We start from the raw sequence: 23317 nt of genomic DNA, 5'->3' as shown, positions 1-23317 counted from the left end.
TCTGCTTTTTCTTTCCCTGTTTTGTTTCGGTTATTTTTTCTTTAAACCTAAGGGAGCAGGTTCTGAGAAGACAGCACAGCGGCGTCGGCCTCCCCGGGCCCAAGGGCCATGCGCGCGTCCCCGCGGAGGGTGCAGTGGGAGGGGCTGGGGGGGGAGCGGGCCTGTCGGTGGTGGGGCCCTCAGACGGCGGTGCGCGTGGGCGTGCTGGGCTGGTTCAGCCGCAGCGTTTTACACAACCAGCCGGCAAAATCCACTTCTTCCACCTCGGACCGCTTGATGAAGGCGTGGTTCTGAAAGGGAAGGAACGACGTGAGTGGCCCAGCCCCGGCCGGCCAGAGCAGGGAGGCCAGGGCCCGAGGCCACGCGGCCTGGGACGGGGTCTCAGGCGACGGGGGAAGCCACTCTATGCCCCCCTGGAGCCCAGGGTGACGCGGGGTCGGCTCACCCTCTGTGGGGCGTCCCGGGCGCCGTGGGGCATGGAACGGCATCCCTGCCCCGAGCCGCTCGACGCCAGGAGCCCCCGCCCTGGGTGTGACCACCACAGACGTCCCCAGGTGCGGCCCAGGGACCCGTGGGGGCAGAGTCACCTGGGTGAGGGCATCTGATCTGGAGCCACGGAACTCTGTGAGGATAGCAAGTGCCCTACGTATCCTGTCCAGGCGGCAGCCACCAGCTGCTTGAGGCTCCTGAGCCCTTGAAACCGGGCCCGTGTGGCTGGAGAGCAGGATCGCGCCTCGTCCGTCAGTTTAAGTAGCTTTAACAGTCACCCTGACAGCGGTTCCCGTTCGGAAGGGCGGGGGTCTAGGCCTCCCGTGTGACATCCGCCTATTATGCCAGCTGGGGAGGCGAGACCACCCCCACCTCCCTAAAGGTGGGCACAGGCTTGGGTGAAACACCAAACCAAGGGAACAGGACTCGTGGTCGGGGAGACAGTCAGCCCCACACGGCCCGCGGTGTCACGCAGGCAGAGACCTGGACGTCGTCCCGCACCGTGTGAACCGTGCGGAGCTTGGCGGGGGGGGAGACGACAGCAGGTGTCAAAGTTCATTCCCCTGTTCCATGGGTCTGCATGTTCCACAGTGAACACGTGCTTCTTATGTCGTGCATGCCCTGAACACACGTCACTGGACTCAGTAAGGAGCTTCTAGAAAGAAGCAGATGGACGCAGACCCCTTCCCACAAGGCGCTCCAGGCCAGGCTCACTCTTGGGGCCACAGAAAACTAACTACAGCCGGGTCACACAGGCTGTAGCCACAGCTAACAGAGGGGTGGGCTAGACAGGGTGCCTTCCTGGAGGCGGTGCCGAAGCAGAGGCCCACAGCTGGGGAGAGAGCAACAGGACGCGTCCCAGAAGGAGAAGGGCCATCCTGTGCAAAGGTCCTGAGGTGGAAAGCGGGAGGGAGGCTCGGTGGAGGACATGGTGGGGAGGGGGGAGCGTGGTCCTGCAGGCGAGGGCAGGGGCATAGGAGCCCACCGGAGGGCGTGGCTTGGTCATTCAAACTACCATATCGTGACCACCCTCAGAGGCTCCTCCTCTCCCGTGCGGACACCTGAGGTTGACAACCAACGTCTCACACCTGTAGCTGGCAGTGTTTTCTGTCTTCGAGACACAAGACGCACAAACAAGGGGCTGACTCAGCATCGGGGGTGACTCAGGGGGTCAGGCCTGCTGATGGAGGAAGAAGGCCTAACGTCCACAGTGGACGTGGGTGGAAGGCACTGTGACCGTCACCCTGAGGCCGGCAGGCAGCCCTGCCGGGGGAAGGCCAATGCCGGAGACCGCCTTGGTTTTCGATGACGTTGGACAGTATGGGTTTAGAGGAAGGCAAACACCCCAGCGGTGCCCCCCATGCCTTGGAGGCCGGCCATTCTGAGACACAGCCCTGGCCCCAGGCACACGGGCCCTTCTGTCCCCCGGGGAGCTAAGAGGACCACGGCCGCTCTGCATGGTCCCCCCCAGCAAGCCAGGGAGACCCACAGGGGTTCTCCAGCTTGGCCGAGAGACATCGGAGCCAGCTCAGGTGTTCGCTCAGGGCGAGGAGGGCCTGCCAGGGACTTCCGGAAGCCCAAACTCTGTGGGTATCACTCACCATGAGCATCTTCAGATCTGCTCGCTCTGCTGGGTTCTTAATTAGGCTGTGGGTTCCAGGAGGTGGGAGAGAGAAGAAAGGCGGACAGTCAGTGGCCTTGGGGGAAGAGGCCTGCATCCTGCTGCCCTTTCCTGCCTGGCCCCCGTGGGTGAGGGGCTCCATCGCCACCCCTGGGTGTGAGAGCAGGACGCCCCGGGAGGGCAGGGCAAGAATCTGAGACCGGGACAGGAGGGAAAGGGGAAGAGGGTGGGAAACCCCCCCTCACTGCTCCATCAGAGACCCAGCAGCAACCGCAGCTAAGTTTCTAATAAAAACCCCAAGTCTGAGGGTCCAAGGGTCAAAGTGGAAGTTTTCCCTTCACGAAAGCAGAACTAAAAGGCAGCTAAGAGGCAGCTGCTCAAAGCAGTTCAGGGCTGAGTGGCAGTTCTTCAAACTGGCAACCTCACAGGGCACAGAGGTTCACGGGGAGCGCTGGACGCACAGTCACGGGCTGGCTGCGAGGTATGCAACCCTGGGCCGCAGCGCCACGTCCTGTAGCGCAGGGCGCTCGACGGGCCGGTCCTGCGGGCCCACAGCCCGCTCGCCCGGGGCCGCGTCACCTAGACGCTTCAGAGCGGGGGCGGGCCACCCGCCAGAAACCGGCTCCGAAGGCCTGCCTAGGAGCCGCAGGTTACGGGCTTGAGGGGTTAGGACACCGGGCTGCCTGCTGGCAGGAGGCAAGGCAGGACCGGCGTTATTTCCAGAGAGCCTGCCATCCTGGCTTGCGCGCGGTTTTGAGGACAAGCTGGGGGTGGCAGCCGGACGCTGTGACTCAGCAGCCTCGGTGGGGGGTTGGCGGGGGGATCTGGGTTCCCAGGTGAGCTCCGGACCCGCCAGACGCCGCCTCTGCCCGGCATCCCCGAGGACCCGGTCGTCCCAGGAGGCAGGCGGCCTGGCCCCTGCCCCACCCGCCCCGAGCCGGCAGCCGGCGCATCTTACCATTTATTTACAAACTCCTGGAAGTCCTGGGTGAAGATGCCGCTGGGCAGCTTGGGAGGCGGCTGCGGGGCGGGAGAGACAGGCGGGGGTGAGGGCTCAAGGGTGCTGCTGGAGTCATGCAGAAAAGGCACTCCCCAGCCTGCGCCTCTGAGGACAGCTCAGCGCTTGTCGGGGACCCTCGGGATGCACCCTTCCTGGAGGCAGAGGGCGCCCCCCGCCCCCTTCCAGCAGCTTCCCCGGGCAGCCCTGCCAACTCGGTTGGCCTTTTCCCAGGGTTTCCTTCAAAAGCTCTTCTCGTCTGGGGACCACGACTGGTTCAGGAGTGAAGGGGAACAGGGCTCATCCTCATTTCATGGACGAGGGTGGTTACTCTTGACCATGTGCTACACGGTCTGGGCCACTACCCTCCGGAGGTGCTTGGAGAGAGCTGGGGGTCTGCCTGAAAGGCCCGGCCCCGCACAGGTCCCGGGGTGGGGACAGCCGTGCGCATGCTCAGGCCCCATCCGGGAGGGCGGTGGGCCTTCTTCCTGCTCAGGGGCGGGAGGTGCCGGCGACCTCCCCGGAAGGACGTGCTCACCGGGCCTGGGCATCGCTGCCAGGTGCAGGGAGAGCTGTGTCTCCGGAACCACCCTGCCCCGTTCTGCCGCCACTGACCCTGCTCTGAGCTGCTCACCTCAAGATCCAACCCTGGGCCGAGCTCGGCCACCCCAACTCCAAAGGGCCACTGGAAACACACTTCCGTCAGAGAAGGGCCAGGAGGGTGACCCGGCCACGCCGAGAGGGAGGGCTGTAGGGTCAGGTCCCACTCGGCCCCGTCGCGGCTGCAGGCCCGAGGAGGCCACTCCCATCCTTATGCCTGGATTTACCCATCTGTACAATGGGAGTATCCACGCTGCCCTCTCACGGGGCAGGGAGGACTGGGTGGGCGCCCTGTGCCCCCTTCCCAGAGAGGAAGGTGATGCCTCAACTTTCCCCAAGGAAGTGGGATGATTTATGACTTCACCCGCAGGGCCCCAGCGCTCGGCCATTGGGCTCAGAGTGAGAATTCTGGGTTCATCCCCGTGAAAAGATAAAAAAGAGTCCCCTGGGGAGGGGAGGTGCGCGCATCCTACCGGACCCAAGGGTCTCCACGGCTCCCTGCGGCCCCTCCCTGACACAACCCACAGTCTACACGTCGAACGCTCTTCTTTCTGGGGGACGCTTTCCGACGGGAACGGCTTGATGCCGCTGTTGTGGAGACCTGCCTGCCAGCAGGGCTCGGGGCACACACCTCGTTCACGATGTAGTCCAGCAGCTCAAAGATCGCCATGGCCGGCCGGCTGTCCATCCCATGACCTGCCCGGGGCAGAAACAAAGACAGGTGAGACGGGCAGGTGGGCTCCGTGCTTCCATCGAGTGTCGGGGCCTGAGCGTGCTGAGCGCAGCCGAGCACCCCCTCCTCCGCACCCGGCCCGACCCAGAGGGCCGGCTCCCAGGCCCAGCTGCCCTCCTGGGAGAGGAACGCCTCTCCTGAGCCTCCGGTGAATTAAAAAAACAAAACACCGGGACGAACAGGAACGTTTGAGAAGGCACGCATCTGGCAGGGGGCTGCGTCTGGGCTGTGCTAAAGCCGACCCCCTGCTCCCTGGCGGGGGGGGGGGGGAGGGGGCACAGGGGGCCGAGCAGGCCAGGGCGGCAGTCTGACCTGGCACGGACCTGCGGGCTCAGGATGGTGGCTGGCTGGGGTGGCTGACCCCTGTCCTAGACCCAGCTGGCCAGGCCCGCGTTTGGCAGCTGGACTTTTGCCTTCTGTCCCCTGTCCTGAAATGGGCACGTGGGCCGGGGCTGGGGCTGGAGGAGGTGCTGGCCGGCCCAGCGGTCTGGCCCAGCGCCCCGCTCCTCCCCGCCTGGAAGGTCTGGGCACCGTCTGGGAGTGGGCTGGAAAGGGAGGGGCAGGGCTGGGGCCCGAGGACACAGATGTGGGCGGGGGGTTCTCCCCTCGGAGGAAATCAAGACACCTCAGCAGTCTGGGTGCGGCACCAGGAAAGGGGAGGGTCTGGGCTTGAGAATACCGTGAAAACCACCATCTGACGACCCAAGTGTCCGTCAGCAGTAAACAGATACCACACGGTGGAATATTATGTGACCATAAAAAAGGAGCGAGCCATCGATACTTGCCACGGTGTGGACAGATCTCAAGAACACGATGCTCAGTGAGAGAAGCCAGACACAGAAGGACACACAGCGTGTGATTCCATTGATGGGAAACGTCCAGGACAGGCAGATCCACAGACACAGGGAGTGGGTTCCTGGTTGTCAGGGGCTGGGGAGGGGACAGGGTTTCCTTTTGGGGTGATGAAATGTTCTGAAGTCAGATAAAGGTGATGGTTGGACAGCCTTGTGAAGGTATAGAAACCCAGTGAGTTATAAGCCTGAATCGAGTGGACCATATGGTATGGGAATGCTATCTCAATAAAGCTGTTAGAAACCAACCGACCAAATGCAGTCCACTGCATGGTCCTTTGGGCTCTCACTCGATTCAACTCTCTTCCGGTCACTTGACTTTAAAAAAATAAATAAATAAATCACAGAGCCCTACGCGCCGCTTCCTAATTACACCACCTGAGCCATGACCCTGACCCCTCACCAGCCCCCAACGTGGCGGAAGCATCGGCCTGAACCTCACAGGTGGCTGCTTGAGGTACCGGGAGCCCCCTGGGAGCCCCGCTGCCCTCCCGTACCCGTGCTGTGCCTTGGGGCTGAATCTAACCAGCCACCCGAGACCCGAGTCGAGTTCCTTTCACTTTGGGCTCCCTGAAAGGCCTGCCTGGCCCAACACAGCAGGACGGCCCCTGCAGAGTCCAGGTGTGGGGCAGAAGAGTGCCCGCCGGGCAACCCTTCCGGCTTTTCTGTGCACTTGAACGTTCTCGTGATGGAATGTTGGAGAAACCACCCGCCACCCCATGGCTTGGCTGAGGGGCGAGTGTCTCGACCCCGTCAGCTGGCAGCAACAGGTGCAGCTGCCCCAGACAGGACAGTTCGGGGCGTTGCTTGCAGCGCTGTCCCCAGAAGCCTCAGGACCATCTGAGGACTGCTGACCACAGTGAGAGCGGCCCAGGGGGACAGGTGGCGCTAAGAGGGGGCAGAGGGGAGGCAGCTGCCGTCCCCAGGAGCCGCGTGCCCCATCCAAACTGCAAGTCCCAGCCTCGGGCCGTACCGCTGATGGGGCGTCCGGGGGGTCTTGGCCGCGGCGAGATGCTGTGAGGCTCTCCTTCGGCACCGTCGACCATGGGCCGGCCAAATATGGCCTCCAGCTCCTTGGCGTCCGGCGGGGGGATGGGGTACCTTCCAATGGACAGCTCCACCAGGGACAGGCCCATGCTCCAGATGTCTGACTGCACCGAGTAGTGAGTGCCTTGCAGCCGCTCCGGCTGGGGGGAGATGGGCAGAGACGGCCCAAGGGAGATGGAGGGGCGCTGGCACCCTAGAGTGTCCCTGTGGTTCCCCTGCAGCCCCATCCCGCTTAGGGACCCAGCAGCAGCATTCCACCCCCTCCCTCCACCTGCTTCCAGCCATGCTGACAGCAGCCCCTTAAAGCCCTGTAACCCAAAGTGCTTCTGGAGAGCGACCAACCCAGGAAAGACGCCGGAACGTCTCCTTCTCCCAACAATCCCAAGACGGACTTCTCAGAATCTGCTCTTAAAATCACCCAGACGGGGCTTCCCTGGTGGCGCGGTGGTTGAGGGTCCGCCTGCCGATGCAGGGGACACGGGTTCGAGCCCCGGTCCGGGAAGATCCCACATGCCGCCGAGCGGCTGGGCCCGTGAGCCATGGCCGCTGAGCCTGCGCGTCCGGAGCCTGCGCTCCGCAACGGAAGAGGCTACAACAGGCCCGCGTACCGCAAAAGAAAAAAAAAAAATCACCGAGATGGGGACTTCCCTGGCAGTCCAGTGGTTAAGACTCCACGCTGCCAATGCAGGGGTCGCGGGTTCAATCCGGGGAACTAAGATCCCGCAGGCCGCGCGGTGTGGCCAAAAAAAATTAAAGAGATAAAAATGAAAATAAAAAAATAAAATCACCCAGATAGTTCCTAAAATAACGGAGGGCTAGTCGACTGGCTCAGAAATTAACTGACTACTCTCCCCGGGCGGACAGGAACCAGGCCGGCGTCTCCAGAGAGACAAAAACCCAGATGAGAAGATGATGGAAACTAGAAATTCCAAGGAGAGAAGAAAGCCCGCAAAAGAAACTATACTACAGGGAAGGGCAGGCTTTTGGAAAAGCTTCTGGAAAACGGGGAGGAGCTGATGAGGGTCGGGGTGGGGCAGGGAGGACGCTGCAAGGACTCACAGACATGTAGGACCGCGTCCCCACGAAGGAGTTGGCCATGGAGTCGATGAGCTGCCCGCTCACCCCAAAGTCGCACAGCTTGATCTCCCCTCGGGAGTTGACGAGGATGTTGGATGGCTTCACATCTGGGAGCAGAGCCGGCGGTGTGGATGCTGCGGGTCGCCGCCAGCCCCTCCCGGCCCCGCGGGGGCCCGTCCCCTTACCTCGGTGCATGATCTGGTGCTTCTCCCGGAGATACGCCAGGCCCCGCAGAACCTGCAGGGAAGCCGCAGGGTGGTGCCGTGAGGGCGACTGTCCTCTGGACAGGCCCAAGGCCCAGGCCGAAGTGGCCTTGTGACAGGGATGACATTTTTCGGGTGGGTACAGTCACCCACCTCCCCAACTCTCACACGGCCCCCCACCCTTGAGGAGGACCCGAGGCCCTGTCAGCAGGGCTGTAAGTGTCCAGCCAACGCCCCCGCCTCAGGGGTCACCCCAGCCCGAGAGGCGTCCTCTCTTGAGCCCTCCGGTGCCGCAACTGTGCTCAGGGTCCCCAGGTCGATGGCGTGAAGGATACAGTGGCTGTTTCACTGAGTTAGACAGGCAACGCTCGACGATGACAGCACCGTGGGACAGTGTGTGCCTGGCGCCACGCCAGGCTCCTCCTGCCACCCCCATGCCTGTATGGGGCAGGGAAGTATCACCCCCACTTCACAGGCAAAGGGATGCCACCCCGCTCAGTCCCACAGCCGGCGGAGGCTGACACTGGCACCTCTGCCTCTTGACCCGGAGGCTGATGCCCACCACTGGCTTCCGGAGGCTCCTTGAGCCTGGCCGCGTGCAAGGGGGCAGAAGTAAGAAGAAACCCACGAGAACGCGGGGCCGGGAGCGCGCGCCCGCACGCACTTACCGCGATGCTGACCTTCCCCAGGATCTCTTCGGGGATTCTCTTGGCTTCTTTCAACACCTGGTCCAGGGAGCCACCGTCCTAGGGACAGCACAGGAGAGAGGCAGAGCTGCCCTTAGCCGCCGCCAGGCAGCGCTCCCCAGAGGGACGCCAGAGCGGCAGGGAGGGAAACGAAGCATTTCCCTGGTTCCCGGAGAGCTGGTGCTCCATTTCCTCCACAGAAAACAGAGGCCAGACCACAGCCAAAGGCAACCCACTGGCTCAGAGCAGGGACTCCTGCGGCCCCGGCCACCTCTGGGGCCTCAGGAAACGGAAAGGGTGCCAGTGTGCTCGCCAGGCGGTCCATCCTTCCCGGAACTGAGGCCCGTGGCTGGACGGCGTGACTCAGCCTTCCTGAGGTTGCCACGGCAGCGGCAGGCGGCCAGTGCTCCACGAGGCCTGCGGCTGAGCCGCCCAGCTTGCAGTCGGAGCAGCAGAGAGCGTACTTGAGCCTAAGCTCTGGGCCTGGGTCCCCTCCCAGCAAGTCAGCCGCGGCCCCGGGAAGGGGAACGCGAGCACAGGGGCGCCGCCCACAAGTGCCCGGCGCAGACGGGAGGCCAAGTCAGCTCCGCCAGGAAGTCCTCATGGCCGAGGGGCACGGGGAAGGGGGAACGATGGCTCGGCCCCCCCCACCCCCCATCTTGCCGGTGTAGCCACTGCTCGCCACCCTGAACCTGGGATGTCCAGCAAAGGACGTGACACAGGGCACCTTACTTGATCCCCTGACCAGGGCATGGCCCCAAATCCACACGATAACGAGGAAGTGACAGAAACCAAGTGTCTTGCACAAGGTCACCCGGAAGCAAACCTGGAGACCAAAACCTCGGGTGTCACCGACTGGCCCAAGGCGCCTCTTCAGAGATGGGCTCCGAGGACACACCGAGGCCCCCCCAGGATGCTAGGCAGACGGGAGCTGAGGCTCGGGGCACGCAGTGGGAGGTGGTCAGCAGCTGAACTCGCAGCTGGGTGGAGAGTCTGTTTTCTCTCCATGCTGCTCTAGGGCTCCTGTGGCCCCCGGCTGTCCCAGGAGGCCTCTTACTCCACTTGAGGGAGGGCGAGAAGCCTCAGAGACGCCTGGTCCCCCCTCCCTGGCACTCTGCTCCAGCTGTGCTTGGGGAGAAGGGCCGCGGTGGGAGTTGTGGAAACCCCCAGGCCCTCCAACGCTTTTGGGAACCCATGAGGCCCTCCAACGCTTTGGGAACCCATGAGGAACTCTGTAGGCTAGCCCCAGCCTGAGAACGAGGGGGCTGTGTGTGCAGCGACGGCGGGTATGGCCGGGGAGGAACCCACGGGACCAGGCGGTCCAGGGCACTTGGTCGGCAGGCTGCCCGGCCCAGCCCCGTTCTGCGTGCAGGGTGCGATGGGAATTCCACTTTTTTCTCATTTTTTGTTTCATCAACCCTAAAAGGATTTATTTTTTTTTAATTTTTTTTTTTTTTGCGGTACGCGGGCCTCTCACTTCTGTGGCCTCTCCCATTGCGGAGCACAGGCTCCGGACGCACAAGCTCAGTGGCCATGGCTCACGGGCCCAGGCGCTCCACGGCACGTGGGATCTTCCCGGACCGGGGCACGAACCTGCGTCCCCTGCATCGGCAGGCGGACTCTCAACCACTGCGCCACCAGGGAAGCCCTAAGAGGATTTTTTTAAAAGAGCGTTTGTGATCCCTGCTCCCTGACTCGGCTCCTTGTACGCTTAACTTTCCGTTGGACTGCGGTATGTTTGCTGGATGACATTCAGGGAGAACATCTCCGCGGCGGCTACGGTGGGCCAGGCCCCAGGCTGGGGTCTCAAGGCGACTCAGGACACATCGCGGGTCTTCTCCACGCAGCCCCACTGCCACCCACCCCCGGACATCAGCGTGGATCATCCTCCATGGGGGGCCGAGATGTTACAGAGTTTTAAGTGTATCTATTTTTCTATCTATCTGGGGGCTCATATTACACATACTTTCCTCTCGGGGGATTTTCTCATCCGGTGCATATATGCTGCTTTCACTTCTCCCCTGGAAAGCGGCCTGGTGTCATTCTTCACCTCCTCTTTGCTGACAGACGTGTCTGATTTTTCATTATTGTAGAACAAGGGAGTGCATTCTTCAGTAGATTTGACCACGACCCAAGAAAATACCAAGAGGTGCCTCTGAGTGGTCAGTCGGCTGCTCCTTGGCCGCTCCGGCCCCGAGACACCCACTGTCCGCTGGTCCAGGCCCCTAGTTTCCCCAGGAAAAGGAATAGGTCTGGGCACCGGGGAGCCGCCAGCCCCGCTGTTTCCCGTGCCCACACGTGAGTTTCTCCTTCTGTGCTGAATCGGGGCTGCTCCTCACAGCCAGCGGGCCTTTCTCACAAGCTGGAGCTGGAATCTACCCAGTGGGAGACGAGAGTCAACTCGTGCATGACCCTGCGTAGAGACGAATGAATGCGTGCCCTTGACAGGGAGAGAAATGGAGGTGATGCAGGAATTCGGGGAAATGGTGGCGGTGGTGACGACGCCACGGCTGAGGCCCCGTCAACGTTCATGGGCCAGCTCGCCCGGTCCCCATCCTCACACCCTTGGCCTGTGAGACTCGTCCAGTCCCGCATGAGAGGTGGGGGGACTGCAAGCGTCCTCTCACCGCCATGTGCGAGCCCCCTGCAGGGGACCATCGGGCACAAGGATGCTGGTGTGGGTGGCACAGGCCCTCTCAGCGTCTCCTGTCGTCTTGTCGTCCTCACGGCCTCCCCGCCCAGCAGCCACCCACCACTTAAGGCTCACCTCCATGGACCGTAACCGGTCAGCAGAAAGAGGGGCGCGCAGGCCACACCTGGGCCCGTGTCTTTGCGTATGTGTGCCATCTCCGTGGCCCACTGTCGTCACACGCTCGCTATGAAAGCGAACAAGAAAAGCGCAACCACGAAGCTCTGAAGGACGAACACGGCAGACAAAGAGCATCCACATCTCCCCTGCATCCCAGCGGTTCCGTCTGCGCGCCGCCGGGCCGCGGGCACCTCATCTGGAACTGACGCTTTACACCCACCAAGAACGGAGGGGGATGGGGTGGGGCTGTGATGCTGCCTCTTCTCTTTTTTATTTTATTTTATTTTTAGACCGTGCGGTGTAGCACGCGGGATCTTAAGTTCCCCAACCGGTGATGGAACCCGTGCTCCCTGCAGTGGGGGCGCGGAGTCTTAACTACTGGACCGCCAGGGATGCCCCATGCTGCCTCTTTTGTACACGGCAAAGAGGGGCCTCCAAACTCTCAGGGTGTTCAGGGAGCAGGGATGGAGGTAGCTGAAGGGGGGCGGTGAGCAGGGGAGGAGGGGGGAAGGGGAGAGACAGCACAGAAGAGACTCCCCTCAGACCACAGCGATGTCACATCCTTTTTTCGCCCTGAGACTCGTCTGTGCAGTGTTGACCAGGTGGGTGGGCAGATACGACTGCCCTCTCCCAGGTGGGGAAGGGGCTCCCACGGGGCAGTGCCAGGAGGGAATCAGGCAGCCAGGCCAGGGCAAGGCAGCCGGGGGAGCCCTCCCTCCGGCCCACATGCATTCCTCGCGGGCTCTTGTTCAAATTCGTTTCCTGCCTGTGTTACAAAACCATCAGAGGGGACGGCAAACTGGAGGCAAGGCATAACCAAAGCCACCCGCCAAAAGCCACGCGGCATCCGGGTTTTGCAAGGGCCCCGAGGGCCGGGGCCTAGATAGCCAGGCGCGGGTAGGGCCCTACCTGACAAAGGAGGCACGGCAGAGGGCCGGCGGCATTTCCTCTGGGGGCCTTCGGCCCTGACCACTTCTGCTTTCGTTACACCTGATCCCACCCACTTCTGAGCCTCGAGACCAGAGTTCCTTAATGAGGGGGTACCTCAGAATCAACCATGGTTTAAAAGAGATGGGCGGCCGTCCTCCCTGGCAGAGGCCTGGTCCCGTGGGTCTGAGCTGGGGTGCAGACCCGGGTCCCCAGACCACGCACGCTGGTTAGAGGGCACTTGGGAAGGAGAGATCAAGCGTTTAGTCACGTAGCCCACCGGTGGGCCTCAGCCCTCAGGAGTGCCTGCTTAGATGCAAAGACTTTCAACGTTGCATCACTCAGAAGGCCGCGGGGACCGGAAACAACCTCAGTGTCCACCAGGAGCATTTCATAAATTACCCAACAGGTACACGTGGACGCCAGGGCACTAGACGGAGGGGAAAACGACGGAGCCAGCTCTGTGCCGACAGAGAGCAATGTCTACCATGGATCCGGGGAAAAAGCAATGTCGGGAGGAGGGTGTCTAGCGCTTAAGAAACAAAGGAGCCTACGCGCACCCACGGCTGCACTGCCTCGCCCACCTCCAAGAGGGTCCCCCGGGAATAGGACGGGGACTCCGGGGTGGGAGGGGAGGTGCCCCGGGCCCCGCCGCGCTCACCATGTGCTCCATGCAGATGCTGATCTCGCCGTCGCTGTAGAAGGCCCCATAGAAGCCCACGATGTACGGGGAGTTACACTCATGCAGCACCTGCAGCTCACGGATGATCTGGTTCCGGATGGCTGGCTTGATCTCCAGGTGGATCAGCTGCAAGGGAGAGGGAGGCAGGGTCAGGACCGGGCCGCTGAGGGGGGCCGGGAAGGCGGGGTGTCTGTGTACCTGAGAACAGGGAACACACACCCACACACAGACTGGAGTGGGAATGTTCGCAGTAACCGGCTTCACAGCAACCGAAAGGTGGAAGCAACCCAAATGCCCCGAATCAACGGAGGAAGGGACAGAAAAATGTCTCTCTACGCCCTGAACATCACTCAGCTGTGAAAAGGGGTGATGCACTGACACTCGCTGCAATGTGGACGGACCTCGAGAACACGATGCTCAGTGAGAGAAGCCAGACACAGAAGGACACACGGTGGGTGACTCCACTGATGGGAACTGTCCAGAACAGGCCAATCCACAGAGAGTGCGTTCCTGGCTGTCGGGGGCTGGGGGACAGGGGAGTGACTGCTAATGCGGATGGGGCATATTTTTGGGGTGATGAAAATGTTCTAAAATTGATGATGGTGATGGATGCACAGCTCTGTGAATATACTAAAAATCAGTGAATTAAATACTCGAAAAGGGTCGTTTGTATGGTAGGTGAAGTACATCTCAATAATGCTGTTTAAAAAATATGTATCATCAGAGGCAACATTATTCACTTGGTTACAGGGGGAGCTCTGTTAATAAAATCATACAAAGGGCCAGCCTTTCCCAGGAGCAGACCAGGTAATGCCCTGTCCGATGCGGCAATTACTTCACCTCTGCCCCCCTCCGCCCCTTGGGTTTTCTGGACCCCTTCCCACCCCCAGCCTAGAGAACAGATAGCCTTCCACTGCCACCCTAGGATCCTAGCTCCCCTTCCCCTTGAGTTTCAGTCAGCAGAGAGGACTGAAACCAAATTCACCGCAATATCTGCAAAGGTTAGAAAAGAAAGGATCGTCCAGAGAGATGCAGAAAAGACAGCTGACAAACAGCCAAGAGCAACGCCCAGCTACAAGCCCCAAATAAGCCAAGATCCCCCGCACAGTGGGGGAGAGTCAGGCTGCGGGTCCACGTCCTGGTTACTTCGAGTCCTAGATGCTACAGCCATGGTGATAAGACAAGAAAAGGGTGTGATTTCCACCTGTCCATCAGAGAGGCGGAACCAGATCCCTGGAACCTGGAAATGACCACTATCAATTCAACAGACATTTCTGTAGAGTCAGTTACACTTGGGGCTGGTGACAGGGAGAGACAGCACAGATGGTCCTGCTTGGAGGAGACGCACCACCAGGAGGGGAAGAGACGCAGGCAAAACAACCCCGCTGTGGGGGAGATGCTGACGGAGGAATCACAGAGGGGGGGTCCAGGGCTCAGGCGACACTCAGGCCGGGCCTCGAAGGACAGACAGGTGGGACTCTGCCAGATGGACATGGTGGAGTGGGCATGCCGGCGGAAGGACAAAGAGCTGCCTGTTGGCGGGCTGTGTGCCGAGTTCAGGGGGGCACAGGGCGTGTGTGGGGCACCCACCAACGACCTTCAAAACCTTGAGAACTGCAGCAGCTCCCAGCAAAACGGTGCCTGGTGCCTACGCCGCCCCCCAGGCAAAGCCTCACGCCTCCACGTGAAGGTTCCCCACCTGACCCGGCCTGCGGAGCAGAGCTCTTGGCTGTGGGCCCTGGGACACCGCACCTGCCCCTTGGCCACCACCAGCGGGACGGCGGAACACAGCAGAACCCCGGATGCTCTCTCCTCCACCGGCCGCCCCTGTGAGCATGTGCACACAGACCCGCTTGGAAAGGGGGAAATGAGGGTCTGAGAGCCAAGCGCTGCCGTCTGTGCGCAGCGCGGCAGGTTCATCCTGCAAGCCAGGAGGGAGGGCACGGCGAGGCTGACGGCGGGCAACGCTGGCGTCAGGACCATCAAGGCCCAAAGGGAATACAGCGCGGGCCACCAATTTAATTTTGAATCCTCCAGCTGCTGCGTTCAGAGTACAGAGAGACACGAATTTGTCACGTATTTTCTTGAAACTCGGTGGAATGTATCAAAAATTGACTGTTTCGACGTGAGGGCGATGTAAAAATATTAATGAGTTTTTTCACAGGGAGCCCTTGAAACCTGGTTTGTGTTTCTGCACGTACGGCGTGCCCTGGCTGACATCGACCGCGTTTCAAGGGCTCGGCCGCCGCATCTGACCAGGGGCCGCCATCGTGGACAGCGCCGCTCTCGACCAAGAACTTCAACGGAGCCGCAGATGAATCACTGTGGGGGGGCGTGGGGTGGGCAGAGAAGCAGAAGTGGGGGAGTTGGACAAAACAACTGGGCAGATCTGGACAGATCCTAGGGGTCCTGGAAGCCTGGAGTCAGGGCCTTAATGTGAGTTAAGGCCAAAAGAAGTCAGAGGCTTTCCAGAAAAATATGGTAAAGAAAGGATGCAGGGGCGGCTGCCATGTGAAGTGAGCCTCATGGATCACCTAGGAACCACCGCTGAGGGGGTGTGGAGAAACAGCAGGAATGGGGCGAGGGCCACGTCTCTGAGCACTGGTGCTTCCCATCTGCCCTGACAACGGCGACCCGCAGGGGCTGGGGAGTGGTGGTGAGAACTGCCCCCACTGGGCTGAGCAGCAAGTTCAGGTTCAGAGAGGTAAATGACGCCCCCAGGGGCACACAGCTGGCGAGCGGTCAGGGAGGGCTGGGGCCTGGCTCAGGGAACGCCAAACAAAACCCACGCTCTTTCAGCAGCGGCACCTGGGCCGTGCGACCTCCAACAGCTGATTAAATAAGTACGGTGCTAGGAGTTCAAACCCCATCCCATCTAGGAGTCTAAGGCTGTTCCTACTGCAGAATGGGGGATTCGAGTTAGGGATGGGGGCAGGGGGCAGGGGGCACAAACTGGGTAAAGAGGGAAATGGGTTGCGGAGGCGAGGCCTCGACAGCTTCCGCTGGGTCAGGGTCAAGCTGCAGAGGGAGGACCCGAGAGGGTTCAAGCCCGATTCAGACACCGACCCAGCGAAGCCTCAGTTTCTCAGTAAACAGAGCTGACGGTCCGGTCCATGCAAATGAGAACGTGCGCACCGGCTTTGACCCAGGCCCATCACTAGAAAGAGGGCAGCTGGTGTTAGGACGTGGCCTTGGGCAGGTCTGTAACCTCCGTTCTGGAAGCATTCGGACGGCGAGGGGAGGGAGACCCCCAGCTCCTGGAAGGACTGGCACTCTGGGAGCCCTTGACCTCCGCAGACCGGCAGAGGGCTCCGGCGCCACCAGGGAGTAAATTCACGCCCTGAATTGCATGACCCTGGGTGCGGCTGCACAGGCCACAGGCAACTGGAAGGGGTTACGACTGATGGGGAACAAAATCTGAGGTTCACTCCCCCCAGTTTTTAGAACTTTTTTTTTTTTTTTGGGCCATACCACGCATTGTATGGGATCTTAGTTCCCTGACCAGGGATCGAACTGGGGTCCTTGGCAGTGAAAGTGCCGAGTCCTAACCACTGGACCTCCAGGGAATTCCCTTTCTTAAAACAATTTTTATTCTATTATTATTATTTGTTTGGCCAAAACCGCGCAGCATGTGGGATCAGTTCCCCGACCAAGGATTGAACCTCCGCCCCCTGCAGTGGAAGCTCGGAGTCTTAACCACTGAACCACCAGGGAAGTCCTCCCTTTCTTTTTTTAAACCTTTTATTTTGAAAGGATTATGCAAGCACAGGAAAGCTGCAAAAACAGCAGAGAGAGTCCCGTGTGCCCTTCACGCAGCTTCCCCCGGCAGTGACGCTGTCTGTGACTGAGGCCGGTACCCCAGCCGGGACACAGACATCGGGGCAGCACCACTAACTAGACTACACCTGGGCCCCCCAGCTTTAAACCTGGGAGCCTTACTACGCAGGCTTTCAGAAAGCGGTAGACAAACTCTCGGATTTCAGGGTTGTACAAGGCACGTCGGCAGCCACCTGGAAGAGTCCTGGCTGTGCTGAGAACCTTCCGACCCTGACGAGCACTCTGGCCTGTGCACTCCGTTCCCAAGTCCCCACCTTCCGCCACCGTCTGAATTTCACGTCTGCCCTTCCACTCCCTGTGCTTTGGGCGATGGCAGACCAGGGATTTCGGGGGCTGCTCTGGTTTTGAAAAGGCTGCCTGTGGTAAGCAGACAGAAATAGAAAGCATGTGGCTGTAGGTTTCAGGAGGGAGGGCGGGGCTCTGGAGGCAGGGGGCATAGCTGCTGCGCTCATCCCCCCACCACCCCCCATGGAAACCGAGTGCATGGTTCCCAGGAAAGGTGGGCCCTGTGCAGATCCACCCCCCCCACCCCGGGGAACGGGGTGGTCAGGTTTCCAAGAAAGCAGTTCGGAAACTACGGGGCGATGGGCTTCCAGAAAGGGGGCTTTCTATGTCTGCAGGAACACGTCTGTGTGAGCTGAATCACGTGTCAACTCAACGTCCCCCAGTCACGTGTGTAGGAGCCACCATCCCCAGGTGGTGACCTCCTCTTCCCCACTCCCGATGTCTCTCAAGGGACCCTCCCCTACGTGTAGCAGGGAGGCTACACTGTGGCACAGGAGCCCCGATGAGGGACTTCTCAGCACCAGGGTTTGCACTGAACAGGGAGGTGACGGTTGATTTTGTGTGTCCGCTTGGCTAGGCCACGGTAGCCAGCCGTTGGGTCAGACGCCAATCTAGATGTCACTGTGAAGGTAGTTTTTAGATGTGATCTAACATGGAAATCATCAGACTTTGAGGAAAGCAGGTGACCCTCCATAAGTGGGTGGGCCTCATCTAATCAGTTGAAGGCCTTAAGAGAAAAGACTGAGGCCACGCTCCTCCCCACCCCCCCAAAGAGAGGATTCTGCCTCCAGACTCCCTCTCTCTCTCTCTCTCTCTCTCTCTCTTTTTCCTTCTTTTTAAACTTTTTGGCCACACCACAGCATGCCAAGTTCCCTGACCAGGGATCGAACCAGCGCTCCCTGCAGTGGAAGCATGCAGTCTTAACCACTGAACCACCAGGGAAGCCCCCAGACTCTCTTTGGACTCAAGCTGCACCAGCTCTTTCCTGGGTCTTCGCCCACCGCCCCGCCCTACAGATTTCAGACCTGCCAGTCACCACGATCGCCTGAGCCAATGCCTTAAAGTACCTCTACCTACCCCATCCCCTACACACCCCCAGTGCTTCTGTTTGTCTGGAGAACCCTGGCTACTACAGGTGGCTCGGGTACCCCGTTGCCAAGGGACCGCCCTCCTCCACCCCACCGATGTGGCCGTCGCTACCAGCAGCCAGTCCTGGTCGGCAGGGCCTTCTCCTGGTTGTGAAGTCAGGGGAAGCACGGCCCTAAGGGGACTCGATTCTCCTCTCTTCCATCCGCTACCCTTCTCAAGCCAGTCTCTTCCCGGCAACCTGAATTTCAGACATCCCGCAAGGCAGGGGGCGGCCTCCAAGGGAAGAGCAGCGTGGGACCAGGCTGCATCACCACATTCTAACTAGAACCCACGTTGGCGGGGGTGGCTTCTGAGCCTGGGAGCCCGTCAGAAGGCAGACGCTGGCACCCTTGAGGCCCCTCTCTCCCGCTGCCAGGGCACCTGTCGCCACCGCTCGCACCCGCAGAACACGGGGACAGAGGCGTCGCCCTGCCGCCAGCTGCCTCTCACCTTTCTTGCCATGATGAGGCCCGAGGGTCTGTGCTGGACCTTGGTGACCACCCCACCGTTCCCGGCTCCCAGCTCCGAGATCCTTTCAAAGTCATCGTCCTTGAGCTCCCCAACCTTGGCCTTCTGGGTGAGGAAGGCTTCCAGCCGCTTCTTCTGCTGCTCGTCAAGTTCTAGCTCCTCTAGCTTCTTCTGCAGGTCCACCAAGTTTGCTCTGCGGAGACCCCAAGGGCGAGGGTTAGCCAAGACTGCACGCGCTACCGAGAGATGACTCAGCCCGAGCCGAGGTCACCGCGCGGCCACTGCACATTCCAGGCCTGGGGTTTTGTAGCTGGGAGGTGAATCAGACCTGATTCTGGTGCTTGCAGGGCCTACGATCTCATGGGAAAGAAAGACCGCCCGCAGACACACAGCTGAGGTCCCTGAGAACTGGGGATGCCGTCCCTCTCCCCCACTCATAAAGGTTAGGAGACCTCAGGACCTTGAGGACCAGCTCTGGCTCAGGGGCCCTGCTATCAGACCCGGGAGCCCTTCCTCCTGACACAAGAGCTCTGGACCACATGGGAAGGAGACAAGGGAACCGGAGAGACAAGCCTGGGGGTCGGGGGGTGAAGCCCCAGGTCAGGACACCTGTCTTTCACAGGGATGGCGAAGCAAACTCATTTTGAGTGGCCTCAGAGCAAAGACCTAGAACCAAGAGGCAGATGACAGAAGCCGTAGCATCTGTGCCTCTAATTTACACGAATTACACAGAGGCACAGGCGGGGGAAAGGAGAGGGGCATAATTTAAACAGTGCAGACAATTCCAGGGCATTCTGTTCCAGCAGCACGCTCTTATTATATCTTGAGCGTTACTGTAAACGTTAGGCATTTATACGTACACGCATTCCTAGAGCCGGTTATTAAAAACCAACCATGTGGGACTTCCCTGGTGGTGCAGTGGTTAAAGATCTGCCTGCCAATGCAGGAGACACAGATTCGGGCCCTGGTCCGGGAAGATCCTACATGCTGAGAAGCAACTAAGCCCGCGTGCCACAACTACTGAAGCCCTCGCGCCTAGAGCCCGTGCTCCGCAACAAGAGAAGCCACCGCAGTGAGAAGCCCGCGCACCGCAACGAAGAGTAGCCCCTGCTCGCTGCAACTAGAGAAAGCCTGAGCGCAGTAACGAAGACCCAACACAGCCAAAAATAAATAAACAAACAAATAAATAAATGTATATAAAACCCATGTATACTGCACTTTATTGGGTGATTCAACGAACTTTCAAAGGAAAGGTTGACAGTTAGCTATTTTCACTAGTGCCTTGACTTTGAACCAAATCCTGGAGTAAAAAGCAGCTCACTATAACAGGCAGGTAGACGCCAGCTCAATGCTCAGCGTGCACAAGGACTAACCCGAGGCTGCCCAAAAGAAAAAGAACATGAGCTATGTATGCAATTTTAAAAATTTCTAGCCACGTTAGAAAATGTTTATCTGGTGAAATTAGTTACTCTGGAATATGTACTATACTTACAGCTCCCCTGAATTTGGACAAGCCACATTTCAAGTGCTGGCTGTGGCCAAGGGCTCTACCCAAACAGTGAGTGCAGCTCTAAGAAAAGTCACTAGAGGAGAATAGGCCACCTCCAGAGGTCCCCACTCACCATTCTCCAGGGCATTTAAGCCAAGGCTTACCGCCCACCTAGGGGAGACCCCCCTGCCCCGGGGGAATTCAAGCAGGAGATGAAGGGGGACACTGGAGTTCCGGCAGGAACCTTCCAAGCCCCAAGTTCAACCATGACTTGCCTACAACTTAAAGAGATGTGAGCAAAAGGGCACACAGGGGCAAGCTGACCTGCCGCTGGGTGATGTCACCTGAGCTGGTACCTCGAAGAGGTCGCTGGGAGGTTAGGGGGCTAGGTGCCACTTCCTGAGCAGGTACAAGAGCTTTAACTCCCACAATCCTTCTGGGAGGCACCTCTCTTGTAGACCCAGCCCACCCAGGAGGGACAAGGCTCAGAGGTTCAGTAACCTGCCTGAGGGTCACAAGGCAAGGAAGTGGCAGAGGTTGGAGCAACACCTATGTCCTTCCAGCCTGCAAAGCCTGTGCTTATAGCAGTGGTGCCCGGAGCCAGGACCTGGATAAAGGGGAAACAAGGAGGATGCCCATGGACAGAGAAGGAAAGGCAAAGGAAGGAATCTATGTGCCACAACCCCTTCACCATAGGGCTGAAGAGACAGCTTTTGCAGCCAGACCCTCAGACCCTGGAATGTGTCCAGCCTGGCCTATGACATCTAAAATGCTTTCTGGAGGCAGCTGATCAAGCCATTTTACATTTCATGGCAACTCCACTGTGGTTATTTTAAAAAAACCCTGGAATTCCAACGGCTGGCTTCTTCTACTGGGGGAATTCTTGAAGGGATGGAAATCACAAATCACATTAAAAAAAAATAAAAAATAAAAAACTAGAAGAGAATACGACGGAGAAGCTGTCTCGTAAGAATAAATGGAGTTTTTGAGAATCAGGAACACGTCCCCACATTGAGCTGCGCCCTTGGGGACAGAGAAAGAGGTGAACTCACATACATATGCATCAAGGCGCTCCTCCTTCATCTGGTCGCAGGAGGTCAAGTCCCCTGAGAGGCACCAAACGTGCCATTCACCCATCACACCTGGTTCTCATGGGTCACACCACAGGCAAGGCACATGGCACACGGATCCTGGCCACAGACCTCTGAGACCAGCCTGGCTGCTCCAGCATGAAGAACGGGAGTGAGGAGATCATAGGGACATGCTCTGGGGCCAAGTGGCGTGATCTCACACAACGCAACTCTGCCATGGAGTAACCCCAATGCCCCGTGCTTCTTTCTCTGTCCCCTTCCTTCCCCTCAAGTCGTCCTGTCCCCCCTCAGTTGCCTCAAACCCACCCAAACTTCTCCAGCCCCTCAAGGCTTTGCTAATCCATTCAATCCAGAATCTCTGTTCATCTGCTTTCAGGGGTCCCAGCAGGCCCCCCGACTTCTTCCCTGCTGGGTGCCCAGTTCTCCCCACCCCCGCCCCTTCAAATCCCCCTCGCTCCTTGTTCCCCCCCAGCCTCTATGCCTCCTCCAGGCCTCCTAACCACTCTCCCCAGATTCAGCTCCACCCCCCACCAGCAGGGTCTTCTCAGGCTCCCTTCCCCCCAATTCCCTGAGGACGCCCCCACCCCTCAGGGATCCCTCCCCACTCTCAAATCTCTCAGGGACCCCCTTCCCCTTTTCCTGGACCTCCTTACCCCATGCTCACTCCCAGGAACCCCGCTTGCCCCATCCCCTCCTCTCAGGAACCCCACGGGCCACCGTTCTTGGAATGCAAGGACTCCCCGCCGCCCCCCCCCCCCGCCTTTCCCTCCACACCACTACTCAGGGACTCCTCCTTCCTCCGATTTCACTATTGCGGACCCCTGACCCATCCTCTCCCCTCAGAAACCCTCCCATCATCATCCTGGCTGCACTATTTAGGGCGCCACATTCCGGTCTTCTCCCCGCAGGGACCGATTCACTACTCTGAGACCCTCCATCCCATCTTCTCCCAGCAAGAACCCTCCCCCAGCCCGATTTCACCGTTCAGGGACCTCCCTCCCGCCAACAGCGATACTCTGAGCCCCTCACCTCTCCTCTCCTCTCAAGGCCCCCTCCCCGACCTTGCTACCCAGGGCCCCCTTCCCTCCTTTCAGGGACCCCCTTCCCCGATCTCGCAACTCAGGGACCCCTCCCCCCGTCCCTCCCACCCAGGGCCCACTCCCCCGTCCTCTCATCTCCTCGACCCCCTCCCCTGACCTCGGTACTCTGGGACCCCCATCCCGTCCTCTCCCCGGCCCTGGCCCTGCCCACTCACTCGGAGGCGCCCTCGCTGGTGGGGGACGGGCCCTCGGCGATGGCGGGGTTGATGGTGAGCGCCGGCAGCACCGGCTTCCTCCGGGCCAGCATCGGGGATCCGAGGGCCGGCGGCGGCGGCGCCTCTAGCCGGGGCCCATAGGGGGCGGGCCGGGAGCGGGCGGCGCCGACGCGAGCGCGGGGCTGCGGCCGCGGCCTAGGCCGGCGCTGGGGGTGGTGGTGCGAGGATGGGCGGCGCTGCGGATCGGAGCCGAGAGGCGCCAAGGGACGCAGGGGCTGAAGCCGAGGGATCGGGGCCGCGGCAGCTACAGAGGCCGGACCGAGGCTGACGCTGCAGCCGGAGCCCAAGAGGCAGAGGGAAGGGGCGGGGGGGGGAAGCTACGAGATCGCGGGCTTCTCGCGATAACCAGCGCCGGGGAGCCGAGCCGGGCCCCGCCCCTCACCCCGACGCGTGCGCAGCAGCCTGAGGCCTCTCCTCGAAGGGAAAAGGGGAGGATACCGACTCTAGGCGGCGCCTGGAGCATGCGCACTCGCTCGTCTCCCATCGAGCGTGTGCGCATGTCCCTGGGGCGCCGAGACGGGGTTCGGAGGAGGCAGGGCGAGAGCGACAACGCGGTGGGCTGGAGTGCGTGCGGGAGACGTCAGACCCTTAGAGCCTTGCAGGTGCCGGACTGGGAATACATCACCCGGTAAAATCCTCAAAAGTTGTGGGAGACTTAAATTACCTCAGAGTCAAAGGCCAATTATGGACACCCCCCCCCACACACATACACCCACTCATAATATCAATTACCATCATTCTTTCACGAAAGAGAGGTTATTTTAAAACTTGTGTTGTTGTTGTAAGTATATGTAACATAAAATTTACCATTTGTAAGTGCACAGCTCAGTGGCATTAAGTACATTTACACGGCTTGGCAACCATCCCCACCGTCCATCTCCAGAACTTTCTCATCCTCCCAAACTGAAACTCTGTCCCCATGAAACACTGACTCCTCATTCTACTCCCCAGACTACCACTACTTTCTGCCTCTATGAATTCG

At 60.0% G+C, this 23317-nt stretch overlaps 2 protein-coding genes across 7 annotated transcripts in view; one reads left to right on the top strand and one right to left on the bottom strand.

Moving 5' to 3' along the window:
• On the bottom strand, positions 1-22802 carry MAP2K2 (mitogen-activated protein kinase kinase 2). Its single transcript, XM_059060080.2, has 11 exons — positions 22276-22802; positions 18423-18633; positions 12702-12848; positions 8287-8364; positions 7601-7652; positions 7398-7522; positions 6265-6478; positions 4339-4403; positions 3069-3130; positions 2091-2136; positions 1-290 (listed from the first exon to the last, which is right to left on the bottom strand). The coding sequence occupies exons 1-11, from the start codon at positions 22365-22367 to the stop codon at positions 180-182; spliced, it is 1203 nt and encodes a 400-aa protein (XP_058916063.1). The 5' UTR covers positions 22368-22802; the 3' UTR covers positions 1-179.
• Positions 22797-23317, top strand: part of CREB3L3 (cAMP responsive element binding protein 3 like 3) — a 40135-nt gene continuing 39614 nt past the window's right edge. For 2 of the 6 annotated variants that reach the window (XM_067033075.1, XM_067033074.1), the window contains exon 1: positions 22808-22937. In XM_067033075.1, the coding sequence (XP_066889176.1) occupies positions 22833-22937 (105 nt within the window). In that variant the 5' untranslated portion in view covers positions 22808-22832. Of the gene's footprint in view, positions 22964-23317 lie in introns of all 6 variants that reach the window. The other 4 variants (XM_067033078.1, XM_059060059.2, XM_067033077.1 and 1 more) reach the window with 4 other exon arrangements.

This window comes from Kogia breviceps, chromosome 4 (genome assembly GCF_026419965.1).
Source record: "Kogia breviceps isolate mKogBre1 chromosome 4, mKogBre1 haplotype 1, whole genome shotgun sequence".
In the NCBI taxonomy this organism is placed as follows: Eukaryota; Metazoa; Chordata; class Mammalia; order Artiodactyla; family Physeteridae; genus Kogia; species Kogia breviceps.
Note: the sequence above shows the minus strand (reverse complement) of the source record. Positions and strands in the feature narration are given on the sequence as shown.

What these genes read in the sequence shown, in the direction of transcription:
- MAP2K2 (XM_059060080.2), bottom strand. Translation starts at nt 22,367, where the DNA reads ATGCTGGCCCGGAGGAAGCCGGTGCTGCCGGCGCTCACCATCAACCCC. An exon ending in GCCTCATCATGGCAAGAAAG is followed by an intron (nt 12,849 to 18,422) that starts GTGAGAGGCAGC and finishes TCTCCCTTGCAG; the next exon opens with CTGATCCACCTGGAGATCAA. An exon ending in CAGATCTGAAGATGCTCATG is followed by an intron (nt 291 to 2,090) that starts GTGAGTGATACC and finishes CTTCCCTTTCAG; the next exon opens with AACCACGCCTTCATCAAGCG.